The sequence below is a fragment of the Lepidochelys kempii genome, chromosome 1, assembly GCF_965140265.1.
Source record: "Lepidochelys kempii isolate rLepKem1 chromosome 1, rLepKem1.hap2, whole genome shotgun sequence".
NCBI lineage: Eukaryota > Metazoa > Chordata > Testudines > Cheloniidae > Lepidochelys > Lepidochelys kempii.
Window position 1 is genome coordinate 105,709,486 of NC_133256.1, and position 25,405 is coordinate 105,734,890.

General features: G+C 41.8%; 2 protein-coding genes across 4 annotated transcripts in view; both read left to right on the plus strand.

The window, feature by feature from the left end:
* The first annotated feature begins 1,457 nt into the window (after positions 1 to 1,457).
* Positions 1,458 to 25,405, plus strand: part of TNFSF13B (TNF superfamily member 13b) — a 38,310-nt gene continuing 14,362 nt past the window's right edge. The window contains exons 1-4 of one of the 3 annotated variants that reach the window (XM_073349489.1): positions 1,458 to 1,534; positions 16,127 to 16,367; positions 19,971 to 20,423; positions 20,532 to 20,637. In XM_073349489.1, the coding sequence (XP_073205590.1) occupies positions 20,049 to 20,423; positions 20,532 to 20,637 (481 nt within the window). In that variant the 5' untranslated portion in view covers positions 1,458 to 1,534; positions 16,127 to 16,367; positions 19,971 to 20,048. Of the gene's footprint in view, positions 1,535 to 16,126; positions 16,368 to 19,019; positions 19,075 to 19,970; positions 20,424 to 20,531; positions 20,638 to 25,405 lie in introns of all 3 variants that reach the window. The other 2 variants (XM_073349508.1, XM_073349500.1) reach the window with 2 other exon arrangements.
* Positions 1,497 to 2,650, plus strand: ABHD13 (abhydrolase domain containing 13). The gene has a single exon (XM_073349478.1). It carries the CDS (start codon positions 1,497 to 1,499, stop codon positions 2,508 to 2,510), a length of 1,014 nt encoding a protein of 337 aa, XP_073205579.1. The 3' UTR covers positions 2,511 to 2,650.

Genomic DNA, 25,405 nt, shown 5'->3' on the forward strand with positions numbered 1-25,405 from the left:
TCAGTAGTTGGAGGGACAGAGTTTACTCCCATGTCATGGACTGACCACTATGTCCCTCATTTTGATCTCTAGGTGTACTTTTTCTCATTGGAGCATGAACTTGCTTTGGCATCCTGAACCAGTATTGTTTCCACTGATCACAAGGAGGTACAAACAACTGACTGTTCTTTCAGTAGCCTGGTAGGACATTAAAACCACCTGATGTCATCACCGTGGATGATGATATAAGTACTCCTAAATACCTTTCCCACTTGATGACCTGTAACAAATGAAACAGGAGGAAATATGGCTAGAAAGCTGGTAGCAGAAATCTTAAACTGAATCTGACTAACTGTGGCATTAAGCAGCATAGGTACATAATGGGTGGGTGGTGGGGACAAGTGTTAGGCATCCATCACAATTGTGCCTTTTCATCTGGTCATCTTAATCCAGCTATAATACTTTTTCAGGTAACTAAGGGCTATAGCTGCAGCCAGGCATTTGCAAGGGATTGGGGAAGTTGGTCTGTGAGAATATTTCTGTATAAATCGTTAAAGAATGAAGACGCTTGTCACAGGCATGGAAGTAAGAGTGATATCTTTTTTTATCTCTGGATCCTAGAGCTAATGCCCAAGAAGCAATTTTGCAAACTGATCAAATCACCATCTGTGCCCATGCTTGCTTCTGCAATTTGGGTGGGAATAAAGTTGTTGTCAGCCACAGTATTTGAGGGGATTATTAGTACTAAGTAGTATTCAAATGAAAACAAAAGAGAATTCTCCTAGGAGTTGCAAAGCCTATTTTACTCTTCTCACTGATTATCAGAGATCCTAGTTTTCCATGATAAAAAACCAAAAATTCTACGACTTAAAAAAAACCCCATAAAAATCCACGTTTTTCCACGATTAAAATGAAATGCTGAACTTTAGTTTTCCTAGTCACAATATATATAGATCCGTTGATCTCAGTCTTTTACTGAGATACAGTGGAACTCTGCTTATATGATCTAATTGGCACCGGGGCCAGATGAGATAATCAAAAATTTGGATAATCTGGCGAATGGGCAAAGAACTTCAGCCCAAGGCAGTGGAGCTCCCCCACTGTCGGCTGAAGCCTGAGACCTGCTGCCTGGGGCTCAGAGCCCTGGTTCAGTTAATACGGATAACGGAGGCTCAGATAAACAGGGTTCCGCTGTAGCTAATGTATGTTTTTATTTTTTCACAAAACTAAAGATTCTGTATAAAAACACGAATTCCATGGTTTTCGATGGCAAATGAATTTCTAGAAGCCCCTGCTGATTATCACAGTTGAACTTTGGGAAGTGATTAAAGTGATCTAGTTATATAAAAGATTAAATAAACAGTAGTTTGTTGTTACCTTCTGTTTATGCAATGGTTTACTAATAATCTTCAGGAATATGAATGCTTGCTTGACTGTTTTCCATGTTTGATATTTATGTACATATGTTTGGGTTTTTTGCAGGATACATATGGAGTAAAAGATCACTCACTACTGCAATGGAAAAGTCATGGATGCTTTGGTCCTTTGTTGAAAGGTGGCTACTGGCTTTGGCATCATGGTCTTGGGGTCTCTGCCGTATTTCTCTTTTACCTTTGATAGTAACTTTTCATTTATATGGCGGCATTACTTTACTTATGTTAATATTTGTATCAATAGCAGGTATACTATATAAATTCCAGGATGTACTGCTTTACTTCCCAGAACAGCCCTCTTCTTCACGCCTTTATGTTCCTATGCCTACCGGTATACCACATGAAAACATCTTCATCAAAACCAAAGATGGAGTTCTTCTCAATCTTATTCTGTTGAGATACACTGGGGACAATGCAGTGTATTCTCCTACTATCATTTATTTTCATGGAAATGCAGGCAACATTGGTCACAGGTTACCAAATGCTTTGCTGATGCTGGTAAACCTGAAAGTAAACTTGCTGCTGGTTGATTATAGAGGTTATGGAAAAAGCGAAGGAGAAGCAAGTGAAGAAGGTCTATACTTAGATTCTGAGGCTGTGCTAGACTACGTGATGACTAGGTCTGACCTTGATAAAACAAAAATCTTTCTCTTTGGCCGTTCCTTGGGGGGAGCAGTGGCTGTTCATTTAGCTTCTGAAAATTCCCATAGGATTTCTGCCATAATGGTGGAGAACACATTTCTTAGCATTCCACATATGGCCAGCACTTTGTTTTCTTTCTTCCCAATGAGGTATCTTCCTTTGTGGTGCTACAAAAATCAATACCTGTCCTACAGAAAAATCTCTCAGTGCAGAATGCCTTCTCTCTTCATCTCTGGGCTATCTGACCAGTTAATTCCGCCAGTTATGATGAAGCAGCTTTATGAATTATCCCCATCTCGGACAAAGAGATTGGCCATATTTCCAGAGGGAACACATAATGACACTTGGCAGTGTCAAGGTTATTTCACTGCACTTGAACAGTTCATCAAAGAAGTAATAAAGAGTCACTCCCCTGAAGAAATGGCAAAAACATCATCTAACGTAACAATAATATAATTGATATTCCCTTTTTTCTGATAAAACTGCACTGTACCTTGATTTGTGAAAAATTGTAAAAGAATGTCAATTTTTAAATGTATATTATGTCTGTACTTGCCTAAAGAGTGAAATTAAACTTGGAAAGGTCTAATACTTTATTATGATGATCCAGATAGTGTTTATATTTGCAACATTGTAAATGAATGAACAGTTCTACAGGTCTTTCCCATACACTTTTTGGATATGTTTATTCTTCCACTTGTTCAGTATATACAATGAAGGCTATTACAAACTTCTCGTGACTACATTATTACAATTTACATTAGTTTAAGATGACAGAAGGCTCTTCAGTATTCTCTGCTGTATGTATCAGCTATTTGGCCAATCATCATTAGCAAAATATGTTCCATAACAATATTTCTCTTCTAGGATTTAGTTTAAGTATACCATGCATGATAGTGTTTTATTCCTTGAATTTATGTGTTATGCAAGATATGCTAAGTAATGTAAATAGCATTAATGGCAACGTATACCTATGGGTATACGATCCTGATTATTTTTATGGTTATATATGTTCTATTACGAATTGAAGGTTAAGAGGAAAACCCAATTTCCTATATTAATTTCATTTTTTATACTGTAGTAGTGCTCTCAAATTTGAGTGTCCATGCCTAAAGGCCAAGAGATGTTTTTCCTTGTACAGCCTGCTATCTGAGAAGAGAATCAACCTATGAAGAGAGGGAAAAAATGTACCATCCAAATATAACTTCTTCAAAACTATTATTGTTTGTCCACAGCTCTTCAACTTAGCCTTTATTAGTTGTCATTTCTTGTTGGCATCACAATAGAATCATCAGTTTAGGTAGGGTGTCCCATGTTGTGGATCAGAATAGCAGAAAGAGCAACGCTATTTGTTGAAGAGGTGGCAGGTGGGGTGATACAGTTAAACTTACATTTGATTTTAAATTTGATTAAATTAAACAGGCCTGTACTCCCTCTACATACACTTCTAAAACAAGTAGTCTGTTTAAACATTAGAGTTTGATTTGTACGGTTTCTATGATCGGGATAAGAAAGCCACATAAACATTTAGACTTAGCAGATTTAGGATTTGTTAAGTTCTAGAGAATATAGATCATCTTGTTTTAACTCTTTTAACCTTCTGTTTGCAGATTTTTTTATTTAAATTTTATTGTATAGTGTGGAGACTGACTGTAAGTACCATCAACAAAAATGTGAATTTCTTCCAGTCACATTAAGAGTTAATGGTGACCACTTTCGTGTGGACAGTGTTGAATAATAAGATAAGAGCCTGATTGACTGTCCTTCTAGAATGAGGATCCTTGCTTGAGCAACTATACCAAAGCTGTCTGTCATCAGCACGGTTAACATGACAAGGTATATTCTATATTTGTACTAGGTTTAATTACTCATTTGCTCCAGATGATACGCAGTTTGCCTATTCAACAAATAGCTTTTTTTTACCAGACTAAGGATATCTGTGAAAAAAGGTTTTCCATACAAAAATGTGCACCATTGCTGTTTCAGGCTGAATTCTATTCAGCCTTTCTGCTATTACTGTTAAGCCCTAATTCAGGAAAGCACTTCAGCACATGCTTAAATCCATTCCTGTTTTGGAGTGGCGCTTAAGCACATGCTCAGGGTCCGTTAGCGTCAGTGAACAAAGCTGTATTCCTGAACTAGTGCCTCAGCGACTACTTTATTTTATGGGAGTACAGGTATTACACATGGATATGTATCAGAGTAGCAGCCATGTTAGTCTGTATTCGCAAAAAGAACAGGAGGACTTGTGGCACCTTAGAGACTAACCAATTTATTTGAGCATAAGTTTACGTGAGCTACAACTCACTTCATCGGATGCATTCATTATCAACAAATTAAATATGGATATGGGGGTGAAATATCTCAACTAGAGAAAATAGTTTTCAACAGTGGTTATTCTTTTTTCTGAATAAAGACATCCTATATTGCTGCCGTCTTGGTGATAAGTATTTTTTTTTTAATACTGCAGCCATAAGTCCTTTAAAATAACTGCAGTCAGCATTAGAACTGCCTAGTGTTATAAACTCTCCTTAGCTGTAGTTTGTCTGACTTCCTTGTCTCTTCTAATTATTTCAGTGTTGTGTGGTATGTTTCTTTTCCTGTGTGATGTAGAAGTGGCAACCTTCTTAACGGCTAAAAGGATTTAATGGATCATAATGTTCATTTACTTGGTATAGTCCTATCAGATCATGTATATTTTTCACAAATTTTGCTCTTGTGTTGTGCTATTTCAGCTACATCGCAGATTTGGAACTGACTAAATTCCTACAGAAAATAGAATAAATTATATCTGAGTAAGTGGGACAAATATTGCTGTTCTGAAAGAAAAAACTTTTAATTGTAGCAGCCACTCATGCAGATTAGTGGTTGACGGTTGTAAATTCAGTTCAGTAAATAGCTGCTTCAAAAGTTGTCATGTCTTGCAATTATTAAATTATGCCCAATATAAAATATGGATTTCCAAAGCAAAAGCTGAACATAAATGTGTATTTTTAGTGTAAACTTTAACGCCATAAAGGGCTCTTTATGCACTTGTATCATCTGAGTAGGCAATGTTGAATTGGGGCCCATAGTTGCAAAGGCAACTGGTCGGGGGAGGAAAGGGGGAGGAAATCATGACAAACTAGAACTGTTTAGCAATGCACTCTTGATCACCAAACCATGTTTTTACCATAGTGACTGTGGGATTTCAAGTCATATATCTGAAAACCTGCACATTGTGATGAATATTTATCCCAGGGATGAGGTGTCTATATCCATAGGATTTATTAAACTGAATACTGACCCCTCAACCACATACGCATGTTCAAACTCCTTTCCTGTGCCGTATAGGGATAGGGTCATGTTAAGCAGTATGAATGAGAAACTGAATCTCTAACAGGAGTTTACCCTTTTGCTTTGAAATACCTCTGGGGCAGGTGAGGAGGGAATACTTAACCAAAATTGGTTTAAGTTCTGTTTTCTGTAAATGCCACACTGCTGTCAGTGGGATTATTTATTGGTAACAAAAGTAGAGAATGATTCCTCCTGCCCCCAACCCCGTGAGGGAATCCTTCCCAGTTGGAACATCTGACAAGTCAAGATTTTTGCCTACAGCAATGCACTCATTCTGGCTCCAAATTGTACAGTGGCAAACCGGTGTTTTGCTGTTGAGTCTTTGGTTTGAGAAGCAGCTGTTATGGTTGGGTATTGAGAAGAATCTCTGCCATTTGGTTAAAGTATTACTGCTGTTACGTCGTTTGTGTTTGAAAAATAAATAGAAGGGTGATTAGGTCAAGTGCACCTTTTGCCAGCATTCCTGCAAAAAATAACAGTAAGATAAAGTGTTTAACTGTGAACAGTATATATTCTTATTTTGTGTGATTCCCAATCACACATAGGCTTGTTTGTGGAGAAGGGACTAAGTAGTTTGGATCCAGGCTTTACAGAGGGGTCACTCTTGGGTTTAAAGATATAGTAATATACGCTTGAGTAGGAACTGCTAGTTCTGAAACTGTGAAAGGCAAAGATATAAGCTGTGCTTTCAAAGCGGGGGGGATGGGGGTGGGAATGACTAATATAGGTGCCCTCATGTCCATTCTCAGGTAAAAATACAGCACAAACATAGTTGGCAATCACCCAGTTGTAAGGGTAGATGCATTTAGACACACACACTCACTCTCACTCTCCTGGCTAATTAGGAGTGTCACCTTGGATGTTCTTATGGTGACAAATGCAAAAGTGGATAGTTCTCTGACCCTAAAATCCTAGGATTTGACAAGTTTACAAGATTTGACACTTCCAGTTAGCAAAGAGATTCAGATATACCTCCAGTTACATTTCATAAATCACTTTCTTCAAGTGCATTTTTAAAATGATGTGCAAATTTGCAAGAGGCACTTCGCCAAAAATAAAATTAATGCCTCCTGCACAGGACGGGATCAAACTATGATTGGTGTGTCCCGTTTAGAACAATTTATAATGCTGTCCTGTCCGTCTAGTTTACAGTAGAATCATGCAGAAGAGAAAAGCCTATATATCTAAAGCATATTCAGGAGCTAAATAAAGCTGATGTTCTGAATTTAAAATCAGTCATTGAATGTTCAAGGAATGAATTTTCTTTAAATTTTTTTAGTATTCAGTTTAAGTATCCTATAAAGTAATACTTCTATATTTTGTCAACTAAGCATAAATGTTTCAGTATATGTGCTAACCATTGCAGTTTTTACAAACACTTTCATTCGAGTCTGGTTTTTACAATAAAATTGATTTTACAAAACACATTCTATTTTTATGTACTGACGTGCAATAAATTGATACATTAAAAGTGCCATTAATGTCTTGTTCCAGTTTGTGATCTGTCTTCAGAATGAATTTAGGGTTTTTTGGATTGCCTGGTAACTGCTGCTGTTTAACAGGTTAAATATTTAAAATTTTATTTACAGAACAAATCAATGTACATGTAATACAGATTACCCATATTAAATGTTCTGTTACTGCACAGAAATATAATTGACAAGTTGGTTAGTAGATTAATACAAAAAAAAAATTGCAAACATCCATTTCTAGGACCTCTAACCTGGTTTCAGCTTTTCAGAGTGACCGAGTACAGCTCATAACCAGTGACCTTCTGCTACCCTTTTTTTACCTTTACGTCTTTCAGACTTCCTCTTCTCCCCGCCCCCTTATATTTCCTCTTTCAGACTGAAATTGTCTGAATATTTAGTTCCCTAATCTGAATTGAAAACAGGTTGAAAACATCCTGTATAGATTTCAGAATCTCTCAAAAACTTTCACTAGCTCCACTACCTAATCATCCTGAGATACAAATTTGAAACGTGCCAGTGGCATACTTGATTTTATGCAGGCTTCTATAAGCATACTTGGCTTTTGCAATGTGCTTGCAAAACTATATTATGTCATAGGCAAACCCATATTTAACTGCAGAAGACAGTGAAAACTACTGTTGAAGTTTTGTTCATCACCATTACTTAGTAACTGAGGGATTTCTTGCCCTTTTATTTACAGTTGTAAACTCAGTATTACCCTCTCCAGGATCATAAAAGGGGTTATGGTATGTCTTTCACCTTCTTTTGAAACACCTAGAGGACAGAACTTAAAATTCACCATTTGAACTTCCACTCACAAAGAATTTTAATTTGTTTAGTCTTCAGAAAGGAAATTTAAAAGGGAAAATTGCAAGGAAAAGTCATGTGTGGGTTTTTTGTTTGTTTTTAAACCCTATGCAATGCACAGTAGTTCCCTGAATGTTAAGCATATTCCACATGCAAGTAATCCAGGTGCAAGTAGCCACTGCCCAGAAGAGCTCGGCATTAATTTTTGAAAGGTTAATGGTTTACCTACACTTGTCTTAACTATGAAAAATCAATAACCATGTAACTTAAGAAATGCAGTGTAATAGAAGTGGCTGGATTGCATGGAACAAGAATCTGAGCAGAATGAGTTTTTATATATATTTCATATAAATCAGTTCATATATAATAGTTTTCTGTGCCCTGCTTGAGACATCTTTAAAGGGCTTTAATTTTTCAAAGTATGAGTATTCAGTGCTTCCTGAAAAAACAGTTGTGAAATAACCACATTGATCTTTAACTTGTCTCTAGAGTTGAGGTTCCCTTCTCCCCCCCTCCCCAAAATGTTGATTAATGGGAGCAGTTTATCTTTCTCTGAGCTATTTTGTCATGCTGTGCATAAGCTCTGCATATGGTGCAGCATGAGTTTATTTTAGGTGTACATTTTGAAGATTATCTTTTCACTCATAAGGTTTAGGCTTAGCTTTTAAATAAAAGCTTAGGTGCTGGAGCATAATAATAAAGAAACTTAAAAATGGAAAAATATGCATCCGTTTGCATAGACACTTGCAACTGCATTATACACAGAGCCATGGATGTATATTGCCTCTAATCTAAGAAAAGTGCAGACTCCACCTGCTATCTCAAGGAGGAAGAGACTTCAGGTTTTGTACCCCAATGCAGTGTGCCAACTGGTTTGTAAAATTTGAAAGTGAAAGGTCGTGCCAAGGGCATAGTATTCTGTGTTCTATGAAGACTGCAGCAGCTCAGTGACGGAGCTAGCTGTGTGTAAATGAGACTGACTTGATACTACTAAGATCCTTAGCCATGTGCTCCCCTTGTTACTGGGTATGCAGAGACCCTAACTACTACTGTAGCCCATGAACTCAGACTCCAAGGTCATCAGGTACCATTGTGATCTTCTAGTCTGACCTGTATAACACAGGCCCTAAAACTTGCCCCAAAATAATTCCTAGAGCATATCTAGAGCACCCACTTCCAGCTGAGGAGGGATGGCTTCCTTGTAACTTCACCACCACAACTCATTTTAGCTCAGATGTACAAAGTTTGTTTAGTTGTGTTTTGCATAAGGACGTGGGGAAAGGCAGTAACATTACATTGCTGGGTAACCAAACTATTCAGAATTCTGTAAAAGATGAGCTTTGTCTTTCTCATACTTCCCCAGCTCAAGCAGTGTGACCCTTTTCTAAATTCTTTCTGGTTGCATTCTGGAAAAGGAAGAAATGATTGCTGATGGTGGCTCCAAAATATAAATTGCATTTATTTCTATTTGGTCCTGTTTTACTTTCTGTATGGGGCTTGATCTTTTCTTGTTATACAGTTTGCTTCATAAAACAGTCCTCTGCTTATCATTTTTCTTTCCTGTAGTATTTCCTGTTCTCTTTAAAAGGCAATCTAAAATAACCAGGTTTACAGAGTATTCAATGGAACTGTAGTTGTAAATTACCCATCTATGTAGTTTACATGACTTTTGTGCACTATGGCGTGAAGGCCTGAACTTGCAGTTCTTGCTCAGACAAAATTGCTACTGACATCAGTGTGAATTTTGTGAGAGTGGAAATGTAGACGGTAACTATATGAAAAAGATAAACCATGCGGGGGGTGGAGGGAAAAGTGGAGTCTGTGGTGGATCATAGAAGAAAAATAACATTACTCAAAATGCAACAGTCAAGGTTCCTTCCCCACTCTGAACTCTAGGGTACAGATGTGGGGACCTGCATGAAAACCCCCTAAGCTTTTTTTTTTTTACCAGCTTAGGTTAAAACTTCCCCAAGGTACAAACTATTTTTTACCTTTTGCTCTTGGGGTTTATTGCGGCCACCACCAAGCGTCTAACAGATATATAACCGGGAAAGAGCGTGCTTGGAAACGTGTCCCCCCCCCCCCAAATCCTCCCCAAACCCTACACCCCGTTTCCTGGGGAAGGCTTGATAAAAATCCTCATCAATTTGCATAGGTGAACACAGACCCAAACCCTTAGATCTTAAGAACAATGAAAAGCAATCAGGTTCTTAAAAGAAGAATTTTAATTGAAGAAAAAAAGTAAAAGAATCACCTCTGTAAAATCAGGATGGTGAATACCTTAGAGGGTAATCAAATTCAAAACATAGAGAATCCCTCTAGGCAAAACCTTAAGTTACAAAAAGGCACAAAAACAGGAATATACCTTCCATTGAGCACAGCTATTTTATCAGCCATTTAAACAAAACAGAATCTAACGCATATCTAGCTAGATTACTTACTAAGTTCTAAGACTCCATTCCTTTTCTGTTCCCGGCAAAAGCATCACACAGACAGAGAGAGCCTTTGTTTCCCTCCCCGCCACCCCCAGCTTTGAAAGTATCTTGTCTCCTCATTGGTCATTTTGGCCAGCGAGGTTATCCTAGCTTCTTAACCCTTTACTGGTGAAAGATTTTTTCCTCTGGCCAGGAGGGATTTTAAAGGTGTTAACCCTTCCCTTTATATTTGTGACAGCAACATATAAGCCAAGCAACGGTATTATACTTCCCAAAAAGAAATACATACCGTGAAGAGACAATTGTGAATTTGGTGCAGTATTTCTTGACTTGTATACTAAGGTGTATACTGCCTTTTAAATGGGTTTGTTCAGGCTGTATTTTAATACATAATTTAAGTAGGTTCATAAGGAGATATTTTCTCTAAAGCTGGCTAGAGAGGAAGCCTCTGTATTTCACTCATTCTTCCCCTGTCCAAAATGGGTACTGCTTAATTATTCCTAGCTTAAAAAAAATTACATTATGTGATTTTACTTTAATTGCCTGTGCAGCCCCCAGACACTGCATACATAGCCAAAATAACAGAGAAGGAACAGCTATAGCTGTGCTCGGCCCTGTGTGAGACAGGGACTTCCTTCTTATTTCCTGATTCTAAAGGGCTGGCCTTCGCTTCCGGGAGAGTGATGCTGCTGCAATCAATGCAGCAGGGATCGATTTAGCGGGTCGAGTGAATACCCGCTAAATCGGTGGCAGAGTACTCTTCAGTCGACCCTGGTACTCCAGCTCACCAAGAAGAGTAAAGGAAGTCAACCGGAGAGCATCTCCTGATGACTCAGTGCAGTGAAGAAATTGGGATAAGTCGAACCCAGCTATGTCGACTCCAGCTACGTCATTCACATAGCTGAGGTAGCGTAACTTAGGTCGACTTACCCCTGTAGTGAAAACAAATCTTCTGTATCATGTGGTCCAGATGCTGGTACCTGAAGGTGCTCGGGAAATTTCCTCTTCATCTCAGAGGACTGAGTCTAAGGGTATATCTACACTACGAAATTAGGTCAAATTTATAGAACTCGATTTTTTAGGAAGTGATTTTATACAGTCGATTGTGTGTGTCCCCACTAAATGCATTAAGTCGGTGGAGTGCGTGCACAGTACCGTGGCTAGCATCAACTTTCAGAGTGTTGCACTGTGGGTAGCTATCCCACAGTCCGCCGCCCATTGGAAGTCTGGGTTAAGCTTCCAATGCCTGATGGGGCAAAAACATTTTTGCTGGTGGTTTTGGGTACCTGTCATCAGTCACCCCTCCCTCCGTGAAAGCAACGGCTGACAATCGGCTTTCAGCAGATGGTGCAGTGGGCCTGCTAACTGTCGTCATCGAACCACCGCTTCCGTGGCAACTCTATTCTCCTGCTCTTGTCTCGATAGCTAATTTCTCCATGTTGGCTGTCATGGGCTCCCGCTTCCGCTGCAACTCTGCTCTCCTTCTCTCATGAATCCACCTTGCAGGTCCTCTCATCATTCTCTATAAATATCTATTCTCATGGCATCTGTTGTCAGCCACCACTTCCACTGTAACTCTGCTCTCCTGCAGACGCCATACCATGGCAAGCATGTAGCCCACTCAGATCACCACAGCAGTTATGAGCATTGTAAACACCTTGTGCATTATCCTGCAGTATGTTCAGAAACCAGAACCTGCAAAAGCAGGCGAGGAGGCAACGGTAGCACGGTGACGAGAGTGATGAGGACATGGACACAGACTTCTCTCAAAGTATGGGCCCCGGCAATTTGGGCATCCTGCTGGCAATGGGGCAGGTTCATGGAGTGGAATATCAATTCTGGGCCCGGGAAACGAGCACAGACTAGTGGGACCACATAGTGTTGCAGGTCTGGGATAATTCCCAATGGCTGTGAAACTTTCGCATGCATAAGGGCACTTTCATGGAACTTTGTGACTTGCTTTCCCTGCCCTGAAGCACAGGAATACCAAGATGAGAGCAGCCCTCAAAGTTCACAAGCAAGTGGCGATAGCCCTCTGGAAGCTTGCAATCCCAGACAGCTACCGGTCAGTCGGGAATCAATTTGGAGTGGGCAAATCTACCGTGGGGGCTGCTGTGATGCAAGTAGCCAACGCAATCACTGGGCTACTGCTATCAAGGGTAGTGACTCAGGGAATTCCATTGCAGCGAAGCCATCCAAAATGACCTGCAAATTTCCCAAACTGTGGTGGGGCAATAGACGGAACGCATATCCCTATCTTGGGACTGGACCACCTTGGCAGCCAGTACATAAACCGAAAGGGGTACTTTTCAGTGGTGCTGCAAGCACTGGTGAATCACAAGAAACGTTTCACTAACATCAACGTGGGATGGCTGGGAAAGGTACATGAAGCTTGCATCTTCAGGAACTCTGGTCTGTTTGAACAGCTGCAGCAAGGGACCTACTTTCCAGACCAGAAAATAACCATTGGGGATGTTGAAATGCCTATAGTTATCCTTGGGGACCCAGCCTACCCCTTAATGCCTTGGCTCATGAAGCCATACACAGACACCCTGGACAGTAGTCAGGAGCTGTTCAACAATAGGCTGAGTAAGTGCAGAATGGTGATTAAAATGTGCATTTGGACATTTAAAAGCACGCTGGTGCAGTTTACTGACTCAGTTAGACCTCAGCGAAACCAATATTCCCATTGTTATTACTGCTTGCTATGTGCTATACAATATCTGTGAGAGTAAGGGGGAGACATTTATGGCGGGGTGGGAGGTTGAGGCAAATCGCCTGGCTGCTAATTACATGCAGCCAGACACCAGGGTGTTTAGAAGAGCACAGGAGGGCGTGCTGCGCATCAGAGAAGCTTTGAAACCCAGTTTCATGACTAGCCAGGCTATGGTGTGGCAGTTCTGTTTGTTTCTCCTTGATGAAAACCCGCCCCCTTGGTTCACTCTACTTCCCTGTAAATCAACCAACCTCCACCCTTTGATCACCACTTGCAGAGGCAATAAAGTCTTTGTTTCAAATTCATACATTCTTTATTAATCCATCACAGAAATAGGGGGATAATTGCCAAGGTAGCCCGGGAGGGGTGGGGGAGGAGGGAAGCACCGGGTAGGGTAGGGGAGGAGGGAAGGACAAGGCCACACTGTACTTCAAAACTTATTGAATGCCAGCCTTCTGTTGCTTGGGCAGTCCCCTGGGGTGGGGTGGTTGGGTGCCCAGAGGCACCCCCAACCCCCGCATTCTTGGGTATCTGGGTGAGGAGGCTATGGAACTTGGGGAGGAGGGCAGTTGGTTACACAGGAGCTGCAGCGGCGGTCTATGCCTTTCCTGCAGCTCAGCCATATGCTAGAGTATATCAGTTTGATCCTCCAGTAGGCTCAGCTTTGCATCCTGCCACCTCCTCATCATGCTCCCGCCACCTCTCCTCTCACGCATCCCTCCTGTCCTCACATTCATTTTGTGCTTTCCTGGACTCTGACATTGCTTGCCACCACGCATTCTGCTGAGCTCTTTCAGTACGGGAGGACTGCATGAGCTCAGCAAACATTTCAGCGCGAGTGTGGTTTTTTTCGCCTTCTTATCTGCGCTAGCCTCTGGGACAGAGATGATAGGGGGAGCGTTGAAACATTTGCAGCTGTGGGAGGAAAAAAAGGGAGAGTAGTATTTAAAAAGACACATTTTAGAGAACAATGGGTAGACTCTTTCATGGTGAACCAAGCTGTTCACATTATATAGTACATGTGCTTTTGGTACAAGGGCCCCCCCCCACCCCCGTCACACACACCCAATTCTCTGGGATGATCACTTCACCCCTCCCCCCAGCACATGGCTAAAAGCGGGGACGATTTCTTTTCAGCCACAGGCAAACAGCCCAGCAGGAATGGCCACCTCTGAATGTCCCCTTAATAAAATTCCCCTATTTCAACCAAGTAACCGTGAATGATATCACTTTCCTGAGGATAACACAGAGAGATTAAGAACGGATGTTGCTTGAATGCCAGGAAACACCAGGACCATACGCTGCCATGCTTTGTTATGCAATGATTCTAGACTACATGTTACTGGCCTGGCATGGTAAAGTGTCCTACCATGGAGGACAGAATAAGGCTGCCCTCCCCAGAAACCTTTTGCAAAGGCTTTGGGAGTATCTCCAGGACAGCTTCATTGAGATGTTCCTGGAGGATTTCCGCTCCATCCCCAGACACATTAACAGACTTTTCCAGTAGTTGTACTGGCCACAAATGCATCCCAAGTCTTCAGGGCAAATTAATCATTAAACACGCTTGCTTTTAAACCATGTATTATATTTACAAAGGTATGCTCACCAGAGATGCCTTCTCCACCTTCAAGGTCCCGGAGCCCACCTTGGGAGGGTTGGGAGGGTATTGGCTCCAGGGTGATAAACAGTTCCTGGCTGTCGGGGAGAACAGTTTCATCATCATCATCATCTTCCTCATCCCCAAAGTCCTTATCCCTGTTGCGTGAGACTCCCCCCTTGCAGGAGTCCACGTACAGGGGTGGGGTAGTGGTAGGGGCACCACCTAGAATGACATGCAGCTCATCATAGAAGCAGCATGTCTGGGGGTCTGACCCAGAGTGGCTGTTTGCCTCTTTGGATTTTTGGTAGGCTTGCCTGAGCTCCTTAAGTTTCACAGGTCCCTGTTATAGCCTCTGTCCTTCATGCCCTTAGAGATTTTTTTCAAATATTTTGGCATTTTGTCTTTTGGAACCGAGTTCTGATAGCACGGATTTGTCTCCCCATACAGCGATCAGATTCAGTACCTCCCATTCGGTCCATGCTGGAGCTCTTTTGTGATTCTGGGACTGCATGGTCACCTGTGCTGATGACCTTGCCATGCTGGCCAAACAGGAAATGAAATTCAAAAGTTCCCGGTACTTTTCCTGTGTACCTGGCTAGTGCATCTGAGTTGAAAGCACTGGCCAGGGTGGTCACAATGGAGCACTCTGGGATAGCTCCCAGAGGCCAATACCGTCGAATTGCATCTACAATACTCCAAATTTGATCCGGCTATGTCGATTTCAGCGCTAATCCCCTCATCGGGGAGGAGTACAGAAATCAATTTTAAGAGCCCTTTAAGTCGACAAAAATGGCTTTGTCGTGTGGACAGGTGCAGGGTTAAATTGATCTAACGCTGCTACATTCGACCTAAACTCATAGTGTAGACCAGGGTTAAGTATGCTGCTGCTTAAGTAGGGGCAAGGTGAGTGTGATCTCTTTTCATCGGGAGCTGTTGTATAAGATTGTCTGCAATCAGACAGAGTCTGACTGGCCACTTTGGAAAGGGAGGGGGTTGGAGAAAGGACTTTGAATAATATCTTTGTGAAAATGGAAGCTCTGCTCACTCCTCTATTCTTCGCATTTACCTCTATGTGCTCCATGCTGTCTTGTATACTGGGGCATGTTAGCTTGCTTTGTTTTGGGGCATTTAATCAGTTATAGGAAACAGTGCCATTCTCACACTAGTTTGGAAGTATCCGATGTTGACCCATCGGTTGGTTAGCCATTCTGCACTTTGCATCTGGACATGCACCTATAACATAGACCACAGACTTCGGTGGACAGAGATTCTGCACAGTGTCATCCAAGGATTTGTCCTAACTTTTTTTTAAAACCATGGGATTTTGTTTTAAATTATCTGAATTTATCCCTTGTCCATCTCTCAAACATTTATATTCCTCTGACCTTATTCTTGAGACTTGTAGTTCTATGTGCTTTTATAAAAACTTTTTTGTGAGAAATAATTTTCATTCCTTAAAGAGGAAGAACGCTTTTGTGGTTAGGGCACTGGACTGGAACTCAAGAAATCAAGGGTTCAGTTCCTGACTCAACCACAGATTTCCTGTCGGACCTTGGGCATGTAAATCTGTCTGTACCTCAGTTCCCCATTTGTTTACTGGGGACAATAATACCTAGTAGATTTTTAGGATAGAAGGGCCAATTATCGTAATCTAGTCTGACCTTCTGCATGACAGAGGCCAAAAAACCCTCACCCTGTCATTTCAGCATCAACCCTGCAACTTCTGTTTGAACTACAGCATATCTCTTAGGGCATGTCTACATTACAGGCTGGATCGATGGGCAGTGATCAATCCAGCGGGGGTCGATTTATCGCATCAAGTCTAGATGCGATAAATCGACTGCCAAGTGCACTCCCATCGACTCCGGTACTCCACCAGGGCGAGAGGCGCAGGCAGAGTTGATGGGAGAGCATCAGCCTTCAATTTATGGCAGTGAAGACACCGTGGTAAGTAGATCTAAGTACGTTGCAGTTGCGTAACTTAGATTGATTTCCCCCTTCCCGCTGCAGTGTAGACCAGGCCTTAGAAAGAGATCCACTTCAAGTGATGGGGAATCCATCGCATCTCTAGGTGAGTTGTTTCCATAACTAGTTGCCCCCACTGCTAAAAATCTGTGCCTTTTTTCTAGTCTGAATTTGTCTAACTTACGCTTCCAACCATTGAATCTCATGTCTTTTTGAATCCATCAGAAATCTCTTCCCAACTGAGGCATTTATAGACCATGATCAAGTCACATCTTACCCTTCTTTTAGATAAACTAAATAGATTGAGCTATTTTAGCATCTCACTATAAGGCATGTTTTCCAGATCTTGAATCGTTCTTATAGCTCTTTTCTGAACCATTTCCAATTTTTTTTTTTAAATTGTGGAACCAGAAGTTGGCACATCATTCCAGTAGTGGTCTTGCTAATGTTTATATACAGCAAGAATACTGCCTTTCTACTATTACTTGATATGCATTGCATATACATTCAAGAATTAATTTGCTCTCTCAGAGACAGAATCACACAGGGAGCTCAAGTTCAGTTAGTCATTTGTAAGACTACAATTCTTTCATGTAGGTTGCGGAAGTCACAGATTCCGTGACCTCTGTGACTTCTGCAGCAGCTGGTGCTGGCTGGTCCCAGGGACTACCCGCGCAGTGGTTCCGCTCGGCTGGCCCTGGGGTCTGCCCTGGGGCCAGCCACACCAGCTGTTGCTTGGGTGGCCTTGGGAGGTGCCTGAGCAGTGGTCCCGCTGGCTGCCCCGGGGCCAGTCGCACCAGCCACTGGTCAGGCAGTCCCATGCAGCTGGCTCTGGGGACCGCCGGAACAGCAGCTGGTGTGGCTGGCTCCGGGGAGTGCCTGAGCAGCAGTCCTGGGGGTGCCCTGGGACCTCCTGAGCAGTAGCAGTCCCAGGGCGGCTGGAGCAGTGGCCCCAGGAGCGCCCGGAGGCCATCCAGAGAGCAGTCCCTGGGAGCAGCATCTGGGGGGTAGTCAACCCCCAGTACTAGAACAGGGGTCCCTTGGAGCAGTGGGGCCCCAGAAGTAGAGATTTAGTTACAGGTATTTTTGGTAAAAGTCACGGACAGATCATGGGCCATGAATTTTTATTTATTGCCTGTGACCTGTCTATGACGTCTTTTATCAAAAATACCTGTGACTAAATCTTAGCCTTAATTATTTGCCATGACCCTTCCTTTTCAGAGTTACTGCTTTCCAGGATATAGCCCCATCTGACCTACATTCTTTGTTCCTACATGATCTTGCATTTATTTGTGTTTTAAAATGCATGTTGTTCAGATGAGCCCACTTTAACAAGTGATCCAGATTAGTCTGTATAAATTACCTGAGCCCATCTTAATTTATCACGCTACCAATTTTAGTGTAATTTGGAAACTTTACCAGCAATTATTTTGTTTTCTTCCACATCATTTATAAAAATGGATTATTAGTGAGTCAAGAGCAGATTGCTTTTAAAACTCTGCTAGAAACAACCCCATTGGATGACAATTTCCCATTTACTATTACTTTTTGGGATCTATGTTAACCAATTTTTAATCCATTAATATGATTTTGTATAGTGCTAAATTTATCAGAATGTCATGCAGGATTATGTCAAATGCTTTACAGAAGTCATCACAGTTACTTTTACCATCGAAACTTGTGATCTTACCAAAAATGTTTGTTTGACAAGACCTATTTTGCTAAACCTGTTAATGTCATTGTTTATGCTATTGTCATTTTACTTCTCATATTTGGTCTTTTCTTGACTTTGCATGGCATTGATGTCAGGCTAATCAGCCTAAAGTTTCACAGGTTATCCCATTTACCTTTTTTAAATATTGGCACATTACCTTTTTTCCAGGTCCTCTGGAATTTCCTCAGTGTTTTGCAGATTTGTTAAAAATAAACATTAGTGACTCAGACCTCTTTGTGTGTGCAGTGTAGTATATGTGGTATATGCTGTTATGTATTTGTTAGAGAAGGCAAGGTTGAAAAAGTATACATTGCACTTAGAGTGAGAAGGTGTGAGGTTTATGATGGTCCTTCATTCTTGAAGGAGTTCATTCCACAGTCTGAGACCATCCCCAAGATCCTTGTTCTTGCACAGACAAGTTTTACCCTTGTAGTAGAAAGTTCCATTATTCCTGTTTACTACAGTCCCTATCCTGGAGCATCAGATGATCTCTTAGATGTCATGGGGCCAGACTGTTGAGTGCTTTGAAGATAAGGACTGAGACCTTGAACTTAACTTTTATGGGAAGTCACTGCAGAGAGTGGTGGACACGTCTGACATTTTCATGATTGTCTGTGTTGCTGAAGGGATGTACTGCAACATTCTGTTCTAGATGAATTAAGCAAGGGATGGCAAGAGTGTAAATTACAGTAGAACTTCAGTTACATACACCTTGGGAATGGAGGGTGTTCTGAAATATAATTCTGAAATATTCGTAACTCTGAACAAAATGTTATGGATGTTCTTTCAAAAGTTTATAACTGAACATTGACTTAATACAGCTTTGAAACTTTTATGCAGAAGAAAAATGCTGCTTTCCCTTTATGCTTTAGTAGTTTATGTTTAATACAGTACTGTACTGTATTTGCTTTTTTTGGCAGGGGGAAGGAGGGAGCTCTACTGCTGCCTGATTGCGTATTTCTGGTTCCAAATGAGGTGTGTGGTTGACTGGTCAATTTGTAATTCTGTAACTCTGAGGTTCTACTGTAGTTAAATTCCCATCACACCCATTTTAAGATTCTGTCAAAAAGTTCAGAGGGATGCAGGGATTAATGGGACCATAGGAAGAGATGAGCCCAAAGCCAAGCAGACAGGTTTACAAAGTAAAATTAAGCAGACAGGTTTAAATTCCATGAATTATCTTTGCCTTCTAAAGTGCATGCATGCTGGAACAAGTTCTTCCTCTTCTTGGAATTCTCTATACACTTCCTTTCTACCACCCTCTTTGTATCAATCCTTGGTTAATCCCACATCCAAATGCTTGAACTCCGCAGCAGAATCAGTAAATTTATAAAACAAATTGTAATTAAAAGTCATTCTCAAATTCTTTGGGAACATCTGGTCCTCCATTGAGCCTGCAACTTCCCACAGTCAGAAAAATGAAATGCTCTGCTACCTGTACTTGGAAAACTTTTTTCTGTTTTTAGGATACTAATAGAAATTCTGTCAGTTCATGCACTGACATACATTCTGTGTTCTTGAGAACTACTTTATATTTCTATTTTTAGAGACCACTTTATGCGTTAGGTTGTGACAGGATACAGTATTTTGGCAGGAAGCCTTACAGCTCTTCTGCACTGTTACCTAAGATTCAGGATACAAATGGTATCAGATGTTTTAATCATGTCTGGATACAAAGATAACAGGAGATGGTAATGGGCAAGTTGCCATAAAAAGTAAATAGCTGAAAGTGAAATGAGGAAGGTAGATTGAGCAAGCAGCTGAAGAGAGAATAATAATTTGCCAAGATGCAGAGCAGTAAGAAGAAAGCTAAGGGAGCCTGCATCTTAGACACTTACCCTGTACATTAAACTTAATGTTTGTATCAACAGCTCCATATGACAGGAAATGATCTGGGCGTTTTGGTCAGATATTTTGGCTGCCCTTAGTTTCAGCCAGCAACTGGCAAAATGGATTACACCCCAGAGCTGAATGTTCCCTCTGGCTTTAGTAAGGAAAGAGCAGAGATGAAATCCATGGACTGTATGCACATCATCCAACAGAAGGGTACCTCCTCCTCTCCTCCTGCTCTCCCTGGTGCTGGTTTGGGCAGCAAAGGACTCCTCTCGGTCACATTCCTGTGGCTTGCAACGCTCCTGTCCTCTTCTCTTGCAGCAGTGTGTCTTTATCACATTCTCACACTTAAAGCAGAACTAGCCACTCTCCGCAGCGAGCTGATCTACAGAGTCCAGGCAAGAGCTCCGCTACCCCAGCCTCAGGATGCGAGTAAAGAGGGTACCCTATCCTCTTCTTCCTTGCAGTTATCAGAAGCTGCTGCCAGGCAGGTGAGTTGCAGTGGCCTCTGAGACCTGCTCTTTGCTGCTAGGATGAGGAGGGCAGGGATGAGTATTTGGAGCTCCTTTCCCTGCTCTAATCTTGTTTGTCATTGTCAGGAAATCAGGCTGCCTGCTTCTGAGGCAGGTGAAGGTAATGAAAAGAGAGGCTGGAGTGCAAGCAGAAGCAGAGGGAGAAGGTCTGCTCTGCCCAGAGAAGAAATAAGTAAGTGACAAGATGGGTTGAACTGCTGGGAGGAAGATGTGTGGATACTGGAGAGACACGGGATGGGGTTGGGAGGTGAGGAAAACAGCAGAGCTTGACTTACATTCTCAACTGGAAGAAACAGCAGCACAACGTCCCCTGTTGTTGTACACCATTATTGTAGAATGAATGGTGTTAACTCTAAACATAACCACCCAAGGGGAATAGTGATCCCCTGCCCAATGCCAACTGTCTGAGCACTGAACTTCTGGCAGGTTTTTAGATATGGATCCCAACCTCCTTCTAATAACTCCAGCATCTCTCTAGAGTGAATCAGACCAGAGCAGTAAATTCACACGACTGAGTCAGATTTTTTTTCTCTTTTTAAATCATAATAAAGTCACTTTTCTGGTAATACTTACCAGTTTCCTCATAAAAGAGAGAAGTGGCGAGACAGCTTCAGAGCTTTGTTTGGGGAAGTCTTAAGTTTTCACAGAGAACAGCTAATTTGTACCTGTCAAAAGAGGCAGAACAAAAAGAATCCAATAGACTAATCCAACAGACTTGCTCAAAATGTTCCCCTTTAAAAAATATAAATGCTTCTGTTGAAAAGGTAGCACTTCAAAAAAATTTTGTCAGAACTCTCTCTCATGGCTTTAAGTCTATTTGAGGCTTCAGAGAAAACTTTTAAAACTCTTTAGAAATCATTTTGCTTGTGTTATAATTTTAATGGACTAGTTTTTCTGTTGATGAAAGACCAACGCTTTATTATTCTCCCAAGTCTACTCATGACTAAGACTACATTTTAGTCACAGGTATTCTTAGTAAAAGTCATGGACAAGTCACAGGCAGTAAACAAAAATTCACGGCCTGTGACCTGTCCATGATTTTTACTAAAAATACCTGTGACTAAAACTTGGACGGAGAGGGTTGCTGGGGGGGGGAAGTTCTTGGGGAGGATGGTCAGGCCGCAGTGTGCGGCCTGGGATCCCTGCTGGTGTGGGGCGGGGGGGATGGGGTTGGCGGGGCTGGCAGGGGCTCCCTACCTGGCTCTGCGTCCCTGAGGCTCCTAGGCAGTGGAGGGGCACAAGCGCCAGCTGCAGCAGCTCCCATTGGCTAAGAACCACAGCCAATGGGAGCTGCGGAGGCGGGACCTGCAGGTGCAGGCAGCACGCGGCGCGGAGTCTCTCCTGGTCCCTCCGTCGCCTACTAGCTGCAGGGCCATGCCAGTGGGAGCCTCCCATCCTGAGGTAAGTGCCTCCCCTGCTCCCCTAGCCCTGAGCCCCCTCCCACACACCCAAACTGCTGCTGCTGGCCCAGGGGCTGCCCAGCTCGGGCATCCCCTGAGCCAGCACCAGCTGCTGCAGAAATCACAGAGGTCACGGAATCTGTGACCTCCGCGATAGACTCACAGCCTTACTCATGGCCCATAAAATTAATAGGCATATAAGTGCATGAAGCGCACCTAAAGTTGTCCCTATAGTTTCAAAAGAGTCAATGTGCTTTTTATTTTAATAAAGACCCAATTTACCTCCTCATATTACACTGATTTAACTAAAGGGGGTTTGTAAATTGATAAAAATCAGTGCAGTCCTCATGTGGACACTCTCTTAAATTAGTTTGACTAGATGTTGATTTAGTTTAATTCAGTAACTGATTTAGTTAAATCAGCAATTTGTGTGTACATCAACCCTGAATCAGTCTTTAAACTATCAGTCAGAGACACATTTTAAGTAAAGTGAGATGTTTCAGTTAAATAAACTTCATTTAGTAGGCTAAAGTTCAAGTTATTGTATATTCACTTACTTTCCCCTGAGTCCCCAAAAAGAAAATACTGTATTCATTGAGGACCAAATCCAAAGCCTATTGAATTCAATGGGATTATTACAGCTGACTTAATAGACTTTGGATCAGGCCCTTAGTTTAAAACCCTCAATACAGTACAGAAGCAAATTATCATTACTTTTTCTTTGTATTACCATGGTCCCTAGGAGCCCCAGTCATAGATCAGCATCGCACTGTGCTAGGCTCTGTACAGAACAGAAGGGCAGTCCCTGCCCCAAACATCTTACAATTGAAGTATAAGACACAGACAATAGATGCAGACAGACTGATGGGGAGCACAAGGAAATAATGAGACAGTATTGGTCAGCATGATAGGCAGTGGTCTCAGCACACCAGCAGCCTAACCCTTGTCAAGCCTTTGGTAGGCATTATTGCAAAGGAAAGATTTAGGAAAAATGTGGAGAATATTGAGGCCTCTTTGTGGAGAATCTCCCAAGCATGAGGGGCAGCATGGGAGAAAAGCATGAAGGCGCTTGAGCTTGGAGTCTGGCTTTTGGCTGATCAGAGGTGGGAATCGATATTTTGATAACACATGCAAAATGAGGGTAGAGTGGAGGTAGGCTGTGAAGGGCCTTTAAAGTGATGTCAGGTCACTTATGTTTGATGCGATTGAGAAAGGGCACCAGTGGAGAGACTTGGTCAAGGCAACAGGCTAGAAAAATTATCTTTGCAGCAGCATTCTGAACGGATATGACCAGGGCAAGATTGCATTTGTCAAGTAATCAAGACACGAGATGATAAGACGAGGTTTTGCAGTGTGGATGGCTAGGAAAGGCTGTCTCTTAGAGATGTTATGCAGAAAGAATCTACAGTTTGAGAAAACTTAGTGCAGAGCCACTAGAGCCACTGAGCTAACATCTTTGGTTTTGCCTAAATGTTTAGTATTCTTATATTCCTAACACTTAAATACAATGAAAACACCTATCAGGGTCAGATACCAGCTTTGATAAATGTAATTGGGCTTAGCACTCTGCAGGCTTATTCGGCTTTCTCAGCCACGTGTCTCTGGTGGCTTTTATCAGTCCCTCTTCAAATGTTATCTGGAGAGAGCAATTGTGTTATCTCTACTCTTACTCATCCTCCTCTGAAGTCAAAATTCAGGTTTATTCTTATCAAGGTGTCCCCCAACAATTATCTCCAATTTACCAGTCTTCACATCCGGTTTCAGTTAGCTTAAATGAAACAACCTTTGATTGGCATAGTATGGAAAATAGAAAGAATCACATAAAGAGAAAATTGATTTAAAAGAAATTCTACTAAGTCAGTTATCGCTACAAAAGTGTCACTAATGAGGCCCCACAATTTAGGTTACAGAGTACTGGTGAAGTGAGTTGAAAACCTTGTATATTAAAGTCCCTTTGTGGCTCACAGGAACGTCACTATGTCCATTTTTTCAGTCCCAAAGGTCTGCATAGTCTCCAGCAGGAACGTCTTTAAAACAAATAACTTTTAGAGACACATGTCAAAATGAGGCAGAGGCCAAAATGAGAGACAGATCTTCATAATAGAATTGTTCCTCTTCTCTCTTGCGTACAATGTTGCAGTGACTCATAGACATTAAGGTCAAAAGGGACCATTATGATCTTCTAGTCTGATGTCCTGCACAATGCAGGTCACAGAATCTTACCCACTCACTCCTGCAATAAACCTCTCACCTATGTCTGAGCTATTGAAGTCCTCAAATCATGGTTTAAAGACTTCAAGGTGCAGAGCATCCTCCAGCAAGTGACCCATGCCCCATGCTGCAGAGGAAGGCGAAAAACCCTTAGGGCCTCTTCCAATCTGCCCTGGAGGAAAATTCCTTCCCAACCCCAAATATGCGATCAGCTGAACCCTGAGCATGATTCACCAGCCAGATACCCAGGAAAGAATTCTCTGTAATAACTCATATCCCACCCCATCTAACATCCCATCACAGTCCATTGGGCCCATTTACCATGAATTGTTAAAGATCAATTAATTGCCAAAATCATGTTATCCTATCATACCATCTCCTCCATAAACTTATCAAGCTTAATCTTAAAGCCAGATAGATCTTTTGCCCCCACTGCTTCCCTTGGAAGGCTGTTCCAGAACTTCACTCCTCTGATGGTTAGAAACCTTCATCTAATTTCAAGTCTAAACTTCCTGATGGCCAGTTAATATCCATTTGTTCTTGTGTCCACATTGGTACTGAGCTTAAATAATTCCTCTCCCTCCATGGTATTTATCCCTCTGATGTATTTATAGAGAGCAATCATATCTCCCCTCAGCCTTCTTTTGGTTAGACTAAACAAGCCAAGCTCCTTGAGTCTACTTTCATAAGACAGGTTTTCCATTCCTTGAATCATCCTAGTAGACCCTTCTCTGTACCTGTTCCAATTTGAATTCATCCTTCTTAAACATGGGAGACTAGAACTGCACACAATATTCCAGGTGAGGTCTCACCAGTGCCTTGTATAATGGTACTAACACCTCCTTATCTCTACTGGAAATACCTCGCCTGATGCATCCCAAGACTGTATTAGCTTTTTTCATGGCCATATCACATTGGTGGCTCATAGTCATCCTGTGGTCAACCAGTACTCCAAGGTCATCGTCCTCCTCCTCCATTACTTCCAATTGATGCGCCCCCAGCTTATAACTAAAATTCTTGTTATTAATCCCTAAATGCATGACCTTACACTTCTCACTATTAAATTTCATCCTATTACTGGTTTCAGAGTAGCAGCCGTGTTAGTCTGTATTCGCAAAAAGAAAAGGAGTACTTGTAAACTTATTACTCCAGTTTACAAGGTCATCCAGATCTTCCTGTATGATATCCCGGTCTTCTCTGAATTGGCAATACCTCCCAGCTTCGTGTCATCCGCAAACTTTATTAGCACACTCCCAATTTTTGTCCTGAGGTCAGTAATAAAAAGATTAAATAAGATTGGTCCCAAAACTGATCCCTGAGGAGCTCCAC